Consider the following 19,233-nt stretch of genomic DNA (forward strand, 5'->3'; position numbering starts at 1 on the left):
ATTGCATCATCTGTGGATCTGTTGAGGCAGTATGCAAATTAGAGTGGGTCTAGGGTTTCTGGGATAATGGTGTTGATGTGAGCCATAACCAGCCTTTCAAAGCCCTTCTTGGCTTTAGACGTGAGTGCTACGGGTAGTCATTTAGGTAGGTTACCTTAGTGTTCTTGGACACAGGCACTACGGTGATCTGCTTAAAACATGTTGGTATTACAGACTCGGACAGGGAGAGGTTGAAAAATATGTTAACGTTGGCTATTTTGAGCACTTTTCTTCCGGGATGCTTACTTGTTTTCATTGCTTTACGGTGAAGCTTAGCAGAAGTAGATATGCTCATGTTATTTATGTTTGTGCATGGTGAGCTGCACACAGTGAACTTCCTACTAGGGAACACTGCCTCGGTGCTAACAGTATACATTTGGTTCATATGCACATGATTACTGCACACAATAGCTGAAGGATCAGCAGAGGCATTCAGGACAGCTAGAGGGACAAAATTACGCTGTTTTTGAATGAATTATTTCACCTTTATTTAACCAGGTAGGCCAGTTGAGAACAAGTTCTCATTTACAACTGCGACCTGGCCAAGATAAAGCAATGCAGTGCGACAAAAACAACACAGAGTTACACATAAACAACGGATAACAATAACACAAACAATAAACAATAACACAAAAGAAAAGACAAATAGAAAAATCTATGTACAGTGTATGCAAATGTAGAAGAGTAAGGAGGTAGGCCATAAATAGGCCCTAGAAGCGGGAAAAAAAAATACAATTTAGCATTAATACTGGAATGATAGATGTGTGGATGATGATGTGCAAGTAAAGACACTGGGGTGAAAAAGAGCAAGAGGGTAAGTAATAATATGGGGATGAGGTAGTCGGATGTGCTATTTACAGATTGGCTGTGTACAGGTACAGTGACGGGTAAGCTGCTCAGACAGCTGACGCTTAAAGTTAGTGAAGGAGATATAAGTCTCCAGCTTCTTGCAGATTTTTGCAATTCGTTCATGTCATTGGCAGCAGAAAACTGGAAGGAAAGGCGGCCAAAGGAAGTGTTGGCTTTGGGGATGACCAGTGAAATATACTTGCTTGAGCGCGTGCTACGGGTGGATGTAGCTATGGTGACCAGTGAACTGAGGCGGGGCTTTACCTAGCAAAGACTTATAGATCACCTGGAGCCAGTGGGTTTGGCGACGGATATGTAGCGAGGGCCAGCCAACGAGAGCATAAAGGTCACAGTGGTGGGTAGTATATGGGGCTTTGGTGATAAAACGGACGGCACTGTGATAGACTACATCCAGTTTGCTTAGTAAAGTGTTGGAGGCTATTTTGTAAATGACATAGCCAAAGTCAAGGAAAGGTAGGATAATCTGTTTTTTGAGGGCAAGTTTGGCAGCATGAGTGAAGGAGGCTTTGTTGCGAAATAGGATGCTGATACTAGATTTAATTTTGTATTGGAGATGCTTAATGTGGGTCTGGAAGGAGAGTTTACAGTCTAACCAGACACCTAGGTGTTGTCCACATATTCTGGGTCAGAACCGTCCAGAGGTGCAGGCAGCAATCGGTTGAAGAGCATGCACTTAGTTTTACTAGCATTTAAAAGCAGTTGGAGGCCACGGAAGGAGTGTTGTATGGCGTTGAAGCTCGTTTGGAGGTTTGTTAGCACAGTGTTCAAAGAAGGGCCAGATGTATACAGAATGGTGTCGTCTGCGTAGAGGTGGATCAGAGAATCACCAGCAGCAAGAGCGACATCAATGATATATAAAGAGAAAAGAGTCGTCCCAAGAATTTAACCCTGTGGCACCCCCATAGAGACTGCCAGAGGTTCGGACAACAGACCCTCCGATTTGACACACTAAACTCTATCTGACAAGTGAACCAGGCGAGGCAGTCATTTGAGAAGCCAATGCTGTTGAGTCTGCCGATAAGAACGCGGTGATTGACAGAGTCGAAAGCCTTGGCCAGGTCGATGAAGACAGCTGCACAGTACTGTCTTTTATCGATGGCGGTTATGATATCGTTTAGGACCTTGAGCGTGGCTGAGGTGCACCCATGACCAGCTCGGAAACCAGATTGCATAGTGGAGAAAGTACGGTGGAATTCAAAATGGTCGGTGATCTGTTTATTAACTTGGCTTTCAAAGATTTTAGAAAGGCAGGGCAGGATGGATGTAGGTTTGGGTCTAGAGTCTCCCCCTTTGAAGAGGGGGATGACCGCGGCAGCTTTCAATCTTTGGGGATCTCAGACGATACGAAAGAGAGGTTGAATAGGCTAGTAGTAGGGGTTGCAACAATTTTGGAGGATATATTTAGAAAGAGAGGGTCCAGATTGTCTAGCCCAGCTGATTTGTAGGGATCCAGATTTTGCAGTTCTTTCAGAACATCAGGTTACTTACATTGTGTCTACCAACTCCCCTGGTATAATGTACATTTTCTGAAGAATTATGACAACTCTGCATCACAATGGTAGGGATTAGCTGAGCTGGGCTTGAGTCATTGATAAGTCATTGTCTCAATGCAGCTTTAATGTTGTAAAAGGATCCAGGAACCCAAATGATTTGGATGGATCACATCCTCCTTATAAAATGTGTTTTGTTTCCAAAAGGTTATTGAAATTGTCAACAAAAAATTACACCAATTGAGCTGCAATAATCACGTAGCCAGTAGTGAAAAGAAAGAATCCTGCAAAAGCATTTAATGCCACTATTCAGAGGGCACAGAGCCAAATATGATGGGTATTTAATTAGCGTCTAGCAGAGAGTCAATGACCTCTTTAAAATCCAGTTTCAACAGTTCAGAGTTGCCCTTCATAATGTTATTAAAACGCACATGAACTACGATAGAATCGATTTCCATGTCCTGAAGTAGCACATTCGATAGCAGTTAAGTAATGTCATTTACTCAAGCTCTGGGATAGGACATTGTTCCTGGTGCAAAAACATTCACATTTCTTACCATGGAGCAGCACAAAATCACGGCTGGCGAGAAGGACGAGGACACCTCCCACTCCCATGCCTCGGAGAACACTTTATGGGCGGGCGAGAGGTAGGATAACTTGAGCCTGTTGCTCCCGGCACAGGCCTCCGACATATGGAGAATCCCTGTTCGATCCAGAGCAGGGACGGAAGGTTGCCGACGTCAACTTCGAAATCGTAGGAGTAGGCACTGCGGCCGCAGACATAAGGTGCAGGAAGATCAGGCTCCAGGACGCCAAAACTATTCGTTGTTTGTATCTACTCCGGGCCTATCGTTGGGAGTGTAGACTGCTTTGCGGGAGGCCGCTGTCTTTGCCTTCCACGGCTCATGACATGTGACCATCTTTGATTGCCTTGCTCCTCTTGCTGTGCCCCTTCAACTCTGCTATCAGATGGGGGAGCTCCAGGCAACACAGGCCAGTCGGATAATGACAAAAGACAAGGCGGAGATGCAGCCAACAAGCGCGTACACCGTCCAGCCACTGGCGTAGAAAAGGTAAACATTCCACTCTGCGTTTTAACCAGTTTCTTAGGTAGACTGGCAACCTGCGTGATCAAGGAAGCCACCTCAAGCCTATAATCCCCGGCAAGCAAACAATTGCCGCATTGGAACTCTGAGTGATCCGGTTTGTCCTGAAGCAAAGCGTAGTAGACACAGCTCCTACAGCGCAGGAACACTACAATTATTTCTCCAGACAAAGAGGGCTCCATTGCAAAACTCATCTGGGACTAACTTCGTTAGCTTGGTGGCAAGCAGCTTAGCAGCTCTGTCAAGCAGGCTTCAACCTGTCTGTTAAGCAGAATTCTGGGACAAGAAATAGCGGTCCTAGCTGTTAAAAGCTAACCACGTCACGGAATCCACGCAAAAACAAGTTTGGTATTTATATTTAACGAATATTAGTTATGTTTTAATCAAAAATAACAAGCCGAGTGTTTCCAGCATACAGTGTTCAGCTGCGCACTCTGATGACATCACAAGGTTGATTTGACATTCTCACACTCATTGACGCAGCAAACTAAGTGACCTTGACTTGTTTGCATGAGGTGAGGCTGTTTCCTCATCCATCTTCATTGTAGAGACACAGTTTAGTTTAACTAATGGTCATAGGTGGAGTGAAGCGTCAGTAGTGGGACACCTGTATGACAGCCTACCTTAGTCCTATTCTCTATCTCATAGATGGAGAGTTGCATGGGAATGTTAAAGCTGTGCAGAATGTTGCCTCCAAACACCAGCGTGTCCTCAGGGGTGTAGACTGCATGAATCCAGCCTGAAACAGGACAGCCAGCCAAACATCATGAGAACCGGCTGACCCACTCAAAACAGATAGCATGCCCAAACATGTCCTCAAACACATGCTTGAATAAAGCAGAGCATGTAATGTATGGTTTGCTACAATAATATTAACGTCAATATGATAGGAATACATCAAAATTAAATGCTAGGCAGTTCACCAGAGGGGATGAAGAAGGTGTAGCCCTGTTTCAGCTCCACCCTCTGGCAGCCATCTGCACGGTCTCCCAGGAAGATGTCACTCTGCTTGCCTGACAGAACCCATTCCTCATACAGGGCAAGGTTATGAGGCGTCGGAGGCACCAGCCAGAACACCTGGGGACGGGACAGGGTATGAAAAGCTGTAAATGTAGCTTTGGTAGTCATCTAAAACAAGGGTGATATTTCTATGTTAACAGCACTCAATGTTACATCTTATACTAGAGAAGCCGGGACATTTCTTAGATTTGACTATCCTACCTCAACATTTCTCTTCCTCTAGCTTGAAATGTGCACGTTTATATAATGAGATCCCTCAACGGACTACCTAGCAACAGTCCTGTGATTTCTGCAGCCGTCGCTGAGAAAAACAGGGGGCAGGTTCGTTTGTAGCGCCTCTGCAGAAATCTGATACATTTACAGTACCGGCATTGGGGGAGGGTACATCAGAGCCTCAGGTGGATGCACTGCTGTTATCCACATACTGTTAAAGAAAAATGAATACAAATAATAATACAAATAAATGAACTTACCTTCCCTCCCTTGAAAACGTGATACCACACAGACGTGCCCCCGAAATCAATGTGGAAGTCAGTATAGCAGCCCTTCACGCTCATCAAACAGTACCTACAGAGGAGGGATGAGAGGGATGGATGATGAGACCCCGCATCTGCATAGTTATGATGAACCTGAGGGATCAGACAGTGGGTTAGATACTGAGCTAAATGAACATCAGAAATGGGTAAATAAAACATGTGCAGTATGGTCACCAACTTTGTCAAAGAAGCGCTCAGTGAGCAAACTTTTGTTCACTGTTCTTACCCCAGAAACTATCCAGAAAGTGTAGCATTGCAACATTCCAGTACATGGAATGCTATTTGGCCGAAAATGTCTATTTATTCCTTCAAAACAAGCAGTTCAACCAATTTGGAATAGCCCCAATACCTGGTTGAAATCTTCTACATCTACCAATACTCTATTCCGACCAACATCAAAAAAATCAATAACCACAAATGTGTGGACACACACACAATAGCCCATAATGTCAAAGTGGATGGTTATTTGCAGTTTTTACTAATTAATTAAGAAAGAAAAGATGAAATGTCTTGAGTCCATAAGTATTCAACTCCTTTCTTATGGTAAGCCTAAAGTTCAAGAGTAAATATGTTGTTTAGCAAGTAATATAAGTTGCATGGACAATTATCTGTAAGGTCCCTCAGTCGAGCAGTACATTTCAAACACAGATTCAACCACAAAGACCAGAGAAGGGCCCTCGCAAAGAAGGGCACCTATTGGATAGATCGTTTTTTTTATTTTTTAAAGCAGACGTTGAATAACCCTTTGAGCATGATGAAGTTATTAATTATACTTTGGATGGTGTATCAATACTAGTGGTCGACCGATTAACCGGAATGGCCGATTAATTAGGGCCGATTTCAAGTTTTCATAACAATCGGTAATCAACATTTTTGGACACCGATCACGGCCGATTACATTGCACTCCACGAGGAGACTGAGTGGCAAGCTGACTACCTGTTATGCGAGTGCCGCAAGGAGCCACGGTAAGGTGCTAGCTAGCATTAAACATACCTTATAAAAACAATCAAATCTTCACATAATCACTAGTTAACTACACATGGTTGATGATATTACTAGGTTAACTAGCTTGTCCTGCATTGCATATAATCGATGCGGTGCCTGTTAATTTATCATTGAATCATAGCCTACTTCACCAAATGGTTATTTAACAAGTGCATTCGTGAAAAGCAACACTGTCGTTGCACCAATGTGTACCTAACCATAAACATCAACGTCTTTACCTGCATATTTAGTTAATATTACCTGCTAACATGAATTTCTTTTAACTAGGGAAATTGTGTCACTTCTCTTGCGTTCCGTGCAACAGAGTCAGGCTATATGCAGCAGTTTGGGCCGCCTGGCTCGTTGCGAACTGTGTGAAGACCAACTTGGCCAAACGGGGGATGACTTAATAACAGCGCATTTGCAAAAAAAGCACAATCGTTGCACAAATGTACCTAACCATAAACATCAATGCCTTTCTTAAAATCAATACACACGAGGTATATTTTTTTAAACCTGCATATTTAGTTAAAAGAAATCCAGGTTAGCAGGCAATATTAAACTAGGGAAATTGTGTCACTTCTCTTGCGGTTATTGCACGCAGAGTCAGAGTATATGCAACAGTTTGGGTCGCCTGGCTCGTTGAGAACTAATTTGCCAGAATTTTACGTAATTATGACATAACATTGTAGGTTGTGCAATGTAACAGGAATATTTAGACTTATGGATGCCACCCGTTAGATAAAATACGGAACGGTTCCGTATTTCACTGAAAGAATAAATGTTTTGTTTTCAAAATGATAGTTTCCAGATTTTACCATATTAATGACATAAAGCTTGTATTTCTGTGTGTTATTATATTATAATTAAGTCTCTGATTTGATATTTGATAGAGCAGTCTGACTGAGCAGTGGTAGGCAACAGCAGGCTCGTAAGCATTCATTCAAACAGCAAATTTGTGCATTTGCCAGCAGCTTTTCCCTGTGCTCCAAGCATTGAGCAGTTTATGACTTCAAGCCTATCAACTCCCGAGATTAGGCTGGTGTAACCGATGTGAAATGGCTAGCTAGTTAGCGGGGTGCGTGCTAATAGCGTTTCAATCGGTGACGTAACTCGCTCTGAGACCTTGAAGTAGTTGTTCAAGTAGTTGTTCAAAAGGGCCTTGGCTTTTGTTGAGCGATGGGTAACTGGCTGTTGTCGTTGTGTTGCTGGTTTGAGCCCAGGTAGGGGCGAGGAAAGGGACAGAAGCTATACTGTTACACTGGCAATACTAAAGTGCCTATAAGAACATCTAATAGTCAAAGGTATATTAAATATAAATGGTATAGAGAGAAATAGTCATATAATAACTACAACCTAAAACTTCTTACCTGGGAATATTGTAGACTCGTTTTAAAAGAAACCACCAGCTTTCATATGTTCTCATGTTCTGAGCAAGGAACTTAAATGTTAGCTTTCTTACATGGCACATATTGCACTTTTACTTTCTTCTCCAACACTTTGTTTTTGCATTATTTAAACCAAATTGAACATGTTTCATTATTTATTTGAGGCTAAATTGATTTTATTGATGTATTATATTAAGTTAAAATAAAAGTGGTCATTCAGTATTGTTGTAATTGTCATTATTACAAATAAAAAAATGTTTAAAAAAATGTTTAAAAATAATAATAATTTAATCGGATGATTAATCGGTATCGGCTTTTTTTGGTCCTCGGCGTTGAAAAATCATAATCGGTCGACCTCTAATCAATACACCCAGTCACTACAAAGATACGAGCGTCCTTCCTAACTCAGTTGCCGGAGAGGAAAGAAACCGCTCAGGGGTTTCACCATGACGACAATGGTGACTTTAAAACAGTTACAGAGTTTAATGGCTGTGAAAGGAGAAAACTGAGGATGGATCAACAACATTGTAGTTACTCCACAATACTAAACTAATTGACAGAGTGAAAAGGAAGCCTGTACAGAATGAAAATATTACAAAGCATGCATCCTGTTTGCAAGAAGGCATTAAAGTACAACTGCAAAAGTTTTGTCCTGAATATGAAGTCTTATGTTTGGGACAGATCCAATACAACACATTATGGAGTCCTACTCTCCATATTTTCAAGCACAGTAGTGGCTGCATCATGTTATGGGTATGCTTGTAATCATTAAGGACCGGGGAGTTTTTCAGGATAAAAAAAGAAATGGAGCTAAACTCAGGCAAAAGGAAAACCTGGTTCAGTCTGCATTCCACCAAACACTGGGAGATTAATTCACCTTCCAGCAAGACAATAACCTAAAACACAAGGCCAAATCTACTGGAATTGCTTACCAAGACAGTCAATGTTCCTTAGTGGCCGAGTTACACTTTTGACTGAAATCTACTTATAAATCTGTGGTCGTGGCCAATGGCGCAGTCTCTGAAGGAACATTTTTAAATGCTGTTCTCTTGGCTGCAGAGACTTCCTGCAAATTTTGCCTTCGGAGGGGAGAAAATGTTAATGTTTTAAGCTCATTTCCTGCAATTCTACACATTTTGCCGAGGCTTATGTAGTGTTCTTATGCAGCGGAGTGAATCAAACATTCTAGCAGCAGGCTGCTAAATTAATATAGGGAAAACAATGCAAATTATGGTTAAAGCCACAGTCATGATTGTTGTAAGATGGTTTGATTTGTATGTAGGCTACTGCAAAATGGTACATCCTTTCTCCTGGTATCATTTTAAAGTCAGCACAGGTATTCTACTCGCCAGGTTTCTTAGATCTATACCCTACAGTAAATCAGGCAACAACAACAATTCTAGATACAGGTCCATACATACACTGAGTGTTTGATGAAAAAGGTTATGACATTTCTAATTCAAAGCCTTTCACAGGGTTGTAATTCCACTATTCATGCCATGGGACATCCATCATGAATGATGAACAAACAATACACCAAATCTATACCAAACACTGATCGACACAACCCCTGTTCCTGTTGTAGGACAAATGACCTCTCTTGGCAGCACGAGTCCACCAGGGAGCCTCCATAACACCAGTTGATCAATACAAGCTTGTTTGCCTCCTCTGATCCAGCCAGTTGCAAGAGCTCATAAAATACAGACCACTTCCCATCCTGTCAACGCGGCTAATTTCAGCCATACATATTTAATTTGGTCTATTACATAATTCGGGGGCTAAGATATAGTTCTCCAGCCTCCGCTGGCTCCTACTGTATGACGCTAGTCAGAAAGATACAGGCTTGTCATCCATCCTACAGCAGTGTATCTGCTCCCTCCCACAGAGAGACCTGAGGAAAGGGTTTACAGGAGTATGACCTTGACTGAGGTAATGGGTTAAACTGCCAGTTTAAGCACATAAATACTCAGGGAGAAGGACACCTCATTCATTTAAGTGATAATGCCCAAGAAGCCGGTGTTTGGAGGATATATTGCCACGAGTGTCGTAGAGGGCCGGCAAACCGTGCCAATATATCCTCCAAACACTGGCATCATGGGCATTATCATTTTTATACAAAGGGTTACCAACATATTAAAATAATGATTGACATATTTTAATAAAAAAAACATTTTTTATTCATACTATTTCATCCTTCCACAAGATATAGTCCCGACACAAATCTAAGGTTGCCAGCCAAGCCGACTGGTCATTCGTTCTATCGGTTCGGTTGCAAGAGATGTGACCCATCCGTCATTTCTGTTCTCTATCTATGGACGCGACCCAGTCACTCATTCTAAATGTTCCATTACCATACTGGCTGGCAACGTACTTATTCCTTGCTTGCTTGCTAGCCAGTTATGGCTAAATTACAGTCACGTCAAACAGTGCAGCCAGAATAACATCAAAGTAGCTGCATTTGCGTTTGTTTAAGCTGTTTTCTAGTGACATTTATTTGGAATCATCCATAACAATGAGCTAATGGGGCGCGATTTCACCTGGCATAGAAAATGTGTTCTCTCGTCAGGACACTGTTGTTCAGAGGAGCTAGCCAACAACACAGCTAACACAATCACAACAAACTGAAGCTGGAAAGACTTCAAACAAGCTGCATTTCGTTTTGTTTTACCTGTTTTCTGACATTACCTGTTTTCTTGACATTTCTTTGTATATATCCATAAAAATGGTGCCAGCTGATTCATGAATTTAACTGGCTGAGAAAAGTGGTCTGTTTCGTCCCGACACATTCATTACTATGGGACAGGTGGAGAAAGAATTTCAATATTGAAATAATGTTGCAAATGTCAGAGGTTTATACAAATCTCAGCTGTGGAAAACCAACTGCTTGTCTAAAAAAAAATGGGATATAATGTCTAGATGCTTTTTATAGTGGAGATCAAGTTTATAAATTGCCTGGCTGGGTTGATGAGACAGTGAATTGCGCAGTGAGATGGATCAGAGTAAATATGCATTTCAACGTCATAGCTTTAGCCGGTGGTAACTTGTTGAATAGACACCAGTTGGAATGCAGTTTTAAACAATCAGTATCCAGGATTGGACCACCTTTTGTATAACTAGACACAAATATCACCTACACTCAACGGAACATGTAGAGACGCATAATACTGTATGGCTTACATACTTCACATTCACTCTCTTTATATTATGAATACCATACTTGCAAACAAAGACAAATCATTTCCAAAGAAGCACATATAGGCCTCCTACACATTCACAGATGTTTATGATAGAACTATCTTCACCCACGTCTGTTGCAATTATCATAAACTGAGGGCCCATCTGCTGAACCTGTGAGACACAACATAATCACACACATAGATCCCCATCCTATTGGCTGCACAGCAGTTTCCCCTATGGACAGAGAGTGACCAGACCCTGGGCTAAGAGCCCAACATCCCACTACAAACACCACTCACAATCAATCTCAGCACCCCATAAGCGTCTCCATTAAAGAGGGGGTAAATAAAGCGAAGTCAAATGACATGGTAGAGTACTCCCGACATCTCTAAACCCCAGCAGCTTTTCCCAATGAAAGACAGAGACGTACCCGATAGCTATTCCTCTCTCTCTGAGCCGGTTCGCTCAGGACCAGCCCCCCCCCCCCCCCCCCCCCACAAGCTTTTCACCGACCGGACAGGAGAGAACTGCTATAGCTTTTATTTCTGGCTTTTATTTCCCTGCCTCTCCATCTGCGGAGGGCTCCATTTAGTAAAGAGAAAGAGTGAGAAACTGGGAGGAGAGAGAATATTATAGTGAAAGAGAGAGAGCAAGATAGAGTGTGAGAGAGAGGGGAAGAATGAGGATGAAAGGGAGGGCACAATTGGCTCTGGAGTGCGGGTTATGCCCTAATGCTGGCAACTGATTGGCTGAGGAGGATCCAGTCACTTCTGCACTCTGTGAAGAACCGCCCTCCACCATGAAAGAGCCCCGCTGCCTAGCAACCATCTAGAGCCATAAGAGGAAGTGAACAACAGCAGTGCGCAGCGGGCAGAGGGACTTTGGAAAAGGGAGGAGGAGTAGGCTAATATTTCCTCCCAGCAAAGCAGCTTTTAAAAATAAAATTTGCCCTGTGCTTGAGCATTTTCCTGTTAGGTACAATCCACTACGTTTTGCAAACAGGTTAAAACATCCAAAGAAACTTTCTGACATTGCATGGCAAATACTATGCAATAACTAAGGACATTTCTAAAATACTTACTTCTGTACTTTGGGGTACTTCATCTCTGAGATGACATTAGTGGCTTCGGTTTGTCTTCGTTTCAGTTTTAGGGGCCACATGTTGTCCACCCAGTCCACTAAATCCACCTATAAGAGAGTTGACAGTTGGCTGGCATTCACTATCAAATTTGCTCTCGTTCATAATGAACAGATGAAATAAAAACTGCCAGCGTCATCTCACCACAGTGGGCCTCTTGATGAGGTTCTCCAGTTTGGTGTGGCTGAACTCTAGGCTGATAACATTGAAGAGTTTGTCCCTCTCTTCCTCAGGCGTCTCATAGTAGCGGACAAACTGGGCCATGCTCATCTCAGAGCCTTTCTGGGTGCTCACATCCATCACATCAACGGCACGACGGCTACCTGCAAACACCAACACAGCAGTCTTACGGTAAACCTGGGTACAACTGTACAATTTGTATGCGCTTTGTTCATAACCTTTACCAATAGGTGGAGTTGCTGAACCACAGCACACATACATTATGTACCATAATAAAAAAAAGTACACCCTGTCCTGAACACTTTCATCATCTGACATGAGCAGGGCTAGCCTACGTCGGGCAAATAAACAAAGGTATGTAGCTATCCTTGAGCTGTTCTTGTCTAATGATGTTCTGTATTATGTCATTCTGTATTTATGTTTCATGTTTTGTGTTAACCCCAGGAGGAATAGCTCCTGCTTTTGCAACAGCTAATGGGGATCCTAATAAAATACCAAATATGTGTGCACTAAGTTGAAAATGTAGGCGCTTACAAAGAAATGTAGGGGCACAATTAAAAATCTTTGAGGTAGTAAAGCTAGAATGCTACATTTGTCTGGGCACTGGTAGTCCTTAATTAAAATTCTAGGTCGCACAGAAAAATATTTAAGCGCTTATGCGAGTAAAATCGTCGCACTGAAGAACCCTGCCGAAATCTAATAAGTGGTCATTTAGCCTAAGTAAAAAGTGCCATTTAACTGATGTCAGTCTGATTAAAATATAGAATCTATATGACTAGGCCTATATCTATTTTGTCTGTAATGCAAATGTATAGAAATTGTCTTGGTACAGTGAGTCATCTCATTTTTGCATTACAGGCTTATAGAAGTTTACATCAACACCCACATACTTTTTGACATAACACCTTTTCCAGTAGCATGCTTTTCATTCATCAAGAAATGCAGGGTATTGTGGAGTACACCAGCACTGCTGACTAAGATAAGAATTGATGGAGGGAAAGGAAGCATTTAGCAACTTTTTTGCCTGCTATTTAAAAACAGATAGACTTACCAACCAAACCTTTAATCTCACTGACGGTGAACTCCGGGTCTGGCATTCTGTTTTTGTTTTTTTAAAGAATATAGTCAAGATAAGCATATTAACATCAAACCATTCCATAAAGCCCAATATTTAACCAAGGCAGAAAATGAGCATGTAATAGGATAAACATGATCAAATCAAATTGTATTTGTCACATGCTCCGAATACAACAGGTGTAGACCTTACTGTGAAATGCTTACTTACAAGCCCTTAACCAACAACGCAGTTCAAGAAAGAGTTAAGAAAATATTTACTAAATAAACTAAAGTAAAAAGTAACTGTAAGAGTCAATGTGCGGAGATCCAGGTTAGTCAAGTTATTTTGTACATGTAGATAGGGGTAAAGTGACTATGCATAGATAATAAACAGTGAGTAGCAGTAGTGTAAAAACAAATTGATTGTATTGGTCACAGGTCATCATATTTGACTCATGTCTCACCTGATTCCCAGTCCATCTTTGGCTTTGAAAATAAGAGGGGTCTGAAGTGCCTCTCTCTGAACATACTCATAAGTGAAATCTGAGAAGAAAAAAGTGTAGTCAGTGGGCCATAACTTCTGCATATATATTCAGGTAGAGCAATGTGTGATGTGTGTGTATGTCATGGATTTGTGAGGACATCCTGCACAAAAATGAATTACCCAACAGGAACTTTTCCCTTATCATGTGTGAATCCATAAAAGGGTAGAAATTGTGCATGTCCAGTCAGTTATGAGTCTGCATGGGGGACTGTGAGTGTGTGGTAATATTTTATGAATGAAACAGATGTGTACCTTTGCCATCCATCAACTGAACGAAATGTGTGTTGTATGAGTCACTAACAAGTTTCTCCTCCAGATTGAAACCCCTGACATTTGCAATTTCTTCAACGTCAGAGAAGTCCTCGTTTTCGTCATACATTGTCCGGCAGATGGAGCGCTAGAGGAATGAAAATAACTGTTATAAAAGTATATATCAATATCAATATATTAATTTATCACATCTCACTAACCGTGTTTTTAAAAATTGCATATAATGAATATGTATGCATGGCTTGGAATAAGAGCTGTCTTTTCAAATTAGAAAAGAGTAGGCCAGTCAGTGCATTGTTGTGTAGGCTCGAAATAATTCACAATAAAACAGTGGTGCACGTGCACATGGCTAGGCTAAACCTCTGAATGTGTGGTTGTAGATGGGCCTTCTGCTGCAAACACCTTTACAGATGATTAGACAATGTTCGTAAAATACATCAATCGCTGATATCATGTCCCGGATCAACATTGACATAACGTGCTAAGATAGATGCAAAACAATAACAACAACGTTGGAACTGCTGCACTTGCCACAACGTTGCGCTGAGTGGGCTTGTGAATAATGTAATGTAGCCAACTACCTAGCTATATAATTTACCAAACAAGTCAAATGTAAGTAACTACATAAAGTTGAACTTTGTCAACATTTTAACATGGCACTTCTTCTGACTAATGAGGATCACTGTAACGCTAGCTAGCTATTGATGATAGCTCAGCTAACGCGTACACAGTAGTCAAACAAGGCTAGCTATAATAGGGTAATGCTACACACCAGTTTGCGTCCAGATTCTGCACTCGCTTCCATGATCTGAGCCCTTGCCTAGTATATCCGTTTAAACCTTAATTTAAAAAAAAACAAATAATCACATTGAAAGTAATTATCACTTTACGTTTCGACACAAAACTAAGTGGGAACCATATTTGTTGTGTTCTGGATTACGTCACCGATTGAATCAAAACATTGTTGGACAACGTCATCCGTAGTGGCTGATTTCCAACACTACTTATTCATGTCAACTCAAATAGTTGTGAACGTTTATAAAAAACACTACAATTTCTTTCTGCGACCATTCCACACTGTCCGTCACAGATCTGCAATTTCATGAACGGCATGGCATACATGCGCGATATCCGCAGCGGAGACATTGAATTATTTAGACAATCTATTATAACAATGTGTTAGTTTAACTACAACGTGTGACACGCATGGCTTCGTTATAATCACCCGCTACCATTCAAATAATGTGCAATTGGCTTGGTGCGCATTCTCCAGTATATGTTTCAGATTAGCAAACTAAACTCAACCCCACATGGTGAAGGAAGTTTCTGATGAACTGCAACAGAACTGAGCAGGGACATATTCACTAGAACGATCCGGCTGCAAAACGTTTCTTAAACAGAACGAAACCGGGAGGAACCTACCTTAATTTGTCTAATATAAACTCATTTTTCTTCAATTTTCTTCTTAAAGTGGTGAACGATTTTCGTTCAAAAATCGTTGTACCTGTTTGTCCTCTGTATTGCCTTTATTTGTTTACTGAAATCCAAATTTAACAAAACATTCAAATATAACCACCGACCGTTGACTAATGTTGTGTTGCTCTAAAATGACTTAATGCACATTACTTAACGTAATCTGCGATTGAATTAGCGTATTCTTCCTGATATGCCATTTTGGAGACAGAAACGAGGAAACCGAGGTTGTATTTGACGAACGTTTTGTTAAAAAGTATGGATTTGAGCAAACAAATAAAGGGACACAACTACAGAGGTTAAACATTGGTACAGGGTAAGATTTCAACAATTTACATGTTTAGAAGTATTGACCTTGGGCGAATCGATGTAGTCGGGGCTAAATTTCACAATAAATCATCTTCTATGGTATTATGGCAGTCCGTAAACGACGTTTGTGGTGTGTGCCGCCACCTACTGGATGGGGTGAAAATGTATCACTTTAACGCAAAGTAGTAGGGAGAAGGGAAGGGTGAAACAATATTTCTTATATTCAAAAGTACCCCCCCCCCCCCCCAAAAAAAGTCAAAAAGTCAAGGATCCACACGTCCGTTTCCTCCTGAATTTGGGTGCATCAAGAAGAGTATTTCACCCCAGGCACAACCCATAGCAGGAAGACTGTCCTGGACCTTGTTGGTGAAGCTTGCAAGGAGGCTATTTATTTATTTTTTTTAAATAATATATATATATATATATTTCACCTTTATTTAACCCGGTAGGCTTCTTTTTGGGGGTTGTCTCTTCATTGTCTTAACATGTGGAGAGTGACTTAGAAAGACCATTTGTGTGTTGCAGCATTGTAGACCATCTTGATGGGAGCCATGGTCGACAGACATACCTCCTTGCCATCGGAAGAAGACAGAGTAAGATTGACAACTACTACATCATGGTGGACAAGAGGCTTGTTCCCTGCCAGGCAACTAGTGGTCTGTGTGCGTTTGATGAACTGTTCAATGCCCAATTTGTCTTTAACCTGACGTATGACAATGCTCTTGTCAACTTCTACACATTTGTGCAGACAACCATCTACAACATTGATATAGACAAAACAAGAGAGGCCCCTAGCATGATAGAGTTGAGGACAAAACTTCTTAACTAGATAAATGTAGGTTACGGTGCTTTTGCTGTCAAGCGTTGCACAGAAACAGCCAGTCATTGATATCTCATTTGAGAATTAAGCATAGTTTCTATCCCTCCACCAAGTTTAGATTGGTCGGTGCTCAAGATAATTGTAGATGGCAGTTTTCAACATACTCCGGTTTCAGAAAACATTCGGAATAGTATTCATAAGGATATTGGTAAAGTAGTTGATGCATTAATCTTAAAAGTGCCCTCTCATGTTGCTGATTCTCCAGTCCAGTCAGAAGCTCCACAAATGGGTGGCAACATTGGTGTCCCACACCATAACACTCAGTGATTGTTTTGAGAAGAATGGACAGTCTTGCTAAAGATATGTGTGCCTCCTTCATTGCCATGTTGCAAGCTAGCGGTGTTGCAAATAGTGTTGTGTCAACAGTAGTTTGTGATTTAGAAGAGCTTACTACTGGGCTGCACTCCCAAATTGAACAAGATGTTCTGTCAGTTATGCCTATGGATAACCCCTCTACATCTGCTGTAAATTATAGTTTGGGAGAACTTTGAAAACCCATTTGCCAGTTTTAACACAGAAACCAAGAGATGTTGTGAAGTCAGTAGAAGAAGTGTTGAGAGTTAGATATGACAGCAGGCAAAATAAACAAACAGGCATGTATGATCAAGTCCCAGTGAAAGATACATTTGTATTCCTACACTGGAAATATTGACGTTCATGTGTCGACAATTCTGAAATCTGTAAGTTATTGGAAAATGCACCTAGGGATAGATCTGTAGAAGACACATATGAAGACTTTTGTGTTGGAAGTTTTTTGAGACTCATCCCTTGTTCTCAAAACCTAGATGGGCTTTACAGATCCAATTGTGCTATGATGACTTTGAAGCTGCCAACCTGCTTGGATCCAAGCGTGGTGTTTACCAGATAGGCACCGTTTATTTTGTCCTCAGGAATCCCCACCAAGTTTTACTCTGCTGTGATGAATATTCAGTTATTTTCATTATTTCATTATCAAGATCTAAAGAAATATGTATTTTATGCCATTCTAGAGCCCTTGGTTAATGATGTTAAATTGGAGTGATGGTGTAAATTACTTTAAACTGATAGAGTTTATGGCACTATCTGCCAAATAACCGGAGACAATTTGGGGGTGAATGCAGTCCTTGGTTTCAGGGTCCTTCAGTGGTCATTACTTTTGCCGGTTCTGTTTGATAGAAAAGTCTAATGTTCAGACGGTTTACAGTGAGGATGACCTTTGTGTGGTAAATATCGATTTGAAATGCATTTGAATCCGTTGCAGTCAGACCCACAGCTCCCGTCTGTGAATGGTGTAAAGAAATTCTAAACTGAACAGTTTGCAGCACTTACATGTTTGTAGTCATTGTTCTGTGGACATAATGCATGACATTCTAGTAAGGGTTGCTCAGTTTGAGTTAAAATTGTTGTTTGAATATGTCTCTGAAGATTTTCTTTAGAAACGTGCACTTCTCTCTAGAATCTACTCATTTGACTATGGGTAATTGGAACGCAAAAACCATCCAACTAAAGTCAACCTAGAGAACAGTGGAACTGGCATAGCACTTAATTAGTTTCAAACTGTCTTGTGAGAAACGTTCCCTTGATTTTGGGGGATGTTTTTCCACCAGAAAATGAGAACTGTAATTTGCTGCTCATCTTACTGCAATAATCCGTTTTTTTTCTTAGCCAGGGCATGACTGTATCTGAAGCATTTGATAACTGAACATCACACACTTTTCAAACAGTTGTTCCTACATAACTTAATACCCACACATCACTTTATAAAAACACCCAGCATGCATAAGACAAATCAGTCCTTTATTACATATGAGGTTTGAGGCAAAGCACAAACTCTTTAGAACACCCTCAAAAACTTCAAGAACATTACTAAGTCCCTTACCAAAAACACCAATTTCGTATAGGTCATCACTGGGAGACATCACCATTGCGACATACGGAGTATGGACCGATGAAAGCGTTTTCCCTGAGTGATGTTACTGCTGGTGAGGAGTTTGCAGCGTCAGTTCAGGTCACTATGCAGAAAGCCATTTACTCTGCCAGCTGGGTTAAGATGGATGGCATGGAGTACAGAGAGGGACTGTTAGTTTGCATTAAGATGGAGCATGAAATGCCAGTCTTGTGTAAAAATAACTCAGATCATTGTTGTTAACAATATTGTATACTTATTGCTGGACAAGTTCCATGCTGATAATTTAATTGAACATAACCATGCATTCCCTGTGTTTGACGGTGTTGATGACAAAATTGTCAAAGTTGATGTATAAGCCTTTTGTCTTCAAAGTGCTGATGAGCGCATTTATGTTCCTTTGTTTGACATGATTGAGTAATAGTCAGATTATTGGCAAATTTGTCAAGAAAATAGCATACCTAGTCTTAGGAGAACTTCCTCGTGTTAAATAGCAACTCTGCAAATACTCTTGCTCTCAAATAGTACATGTACTGATGCGCTTGTGATGCACTGATTTCATTCTGATGTGCCTGTGATGCATTGTTTTCACTGTGATGCGCCTGTGATGCACTGTTTTCACTGTGATGCGCCTGTGATGCATTGTTTTCACTGTGATGCACCGATTTCTTTTTTATGTGCCTGTGATGCACTGATTATATTCTGATCCACCCTCTCTTTGTGGCCTAAATAAATGATACAAAGCAGAGTCACTACTCTTGTAACAAATCCTTTATTGCTCCTGTTTAACTCACCTACAACTTGCAGGCTTGAGTTATGAGTGGGTGAGAACCAGACAAAAATATATATATTTCCTAGTGTGAATATTTAGCACTTCCTGGTGTTAA

The 19,233-nt window shown here is 41.0% G+C and overlaps 1 protein-coding gene across 8 annotated transcripts in view; it reads right to left on the minus strand.

Moving 5' to 3' along the window:
- The window catches only part of LOC110522926 (lysine-specific demethylase 2B), a 56,020-nt gene extending 40,311 nt beyond the window's left edge, over positions 1-15,709 (minus strand). For 4 of the 8 annotated variants that reach the window (XM_036977404.1, XM_036977401.1, XM_036977403.1 and 1 more), the window contains exons 1-9: positions 14,572-14,604; positions 13,782-13,926; positions 13,450-13,528; positions 12,981-13,027; positions 11,894-12,072; positions 11,693-11,799; positions 4,999-5,092; positions 4,429-4,582; positions 4,129-4,244 (exon numbers count right to left, since the gene is read on the minus strand). In XM_036977404.1, the coding sequence (XP_036833299.1) occupies positions 4,129-4,244; positions 4,429-4,582; positions 4,999-5,092; positions 11,693-11,799; positions 11,894-12,072; positions 12,981-13,027; positions 13,450-13,528; positions 13,782-13,926; positions 14,572-14,604 (954 nt within the window). Of the gene's footprint in view, positions 1-4,128; positions 4,245-4,428; positions 4,583-4,998; positions 5,155-11,692; positions 11,800-11,893; positions 12,073-12,980; positions 13,034-13,449; positions 13,529-13,781; positions 13,927-14,571; positions 14,795-15,221 lie in introns of those variants that run through there. The other 4 variants (XM_036977406.1, XM_036977405.1, XM_036977400.1 and 1 more) reach the window with 4 other exon arrangements.
- Positions 15,710-19,233: the final 3,524 nt, after the last annotated feature.

The sequence above is a fragment of the Oncorhynchus mykiss genome, chromosome 5 (genome assembly GCF_013265735.2).
Source record: "Oncorhynchus mykiss isolate Arlee chromosome 5, USDA_OmykA_1.1, whole genome shotgun sequence".
Taxonomy (NCBI): Eukaryota; Metazoa; Chordata; class Actinopteri; order Salmoniformes; family Salmonidae; genus Oncorhynchus; species Oncorhynchus mykiss.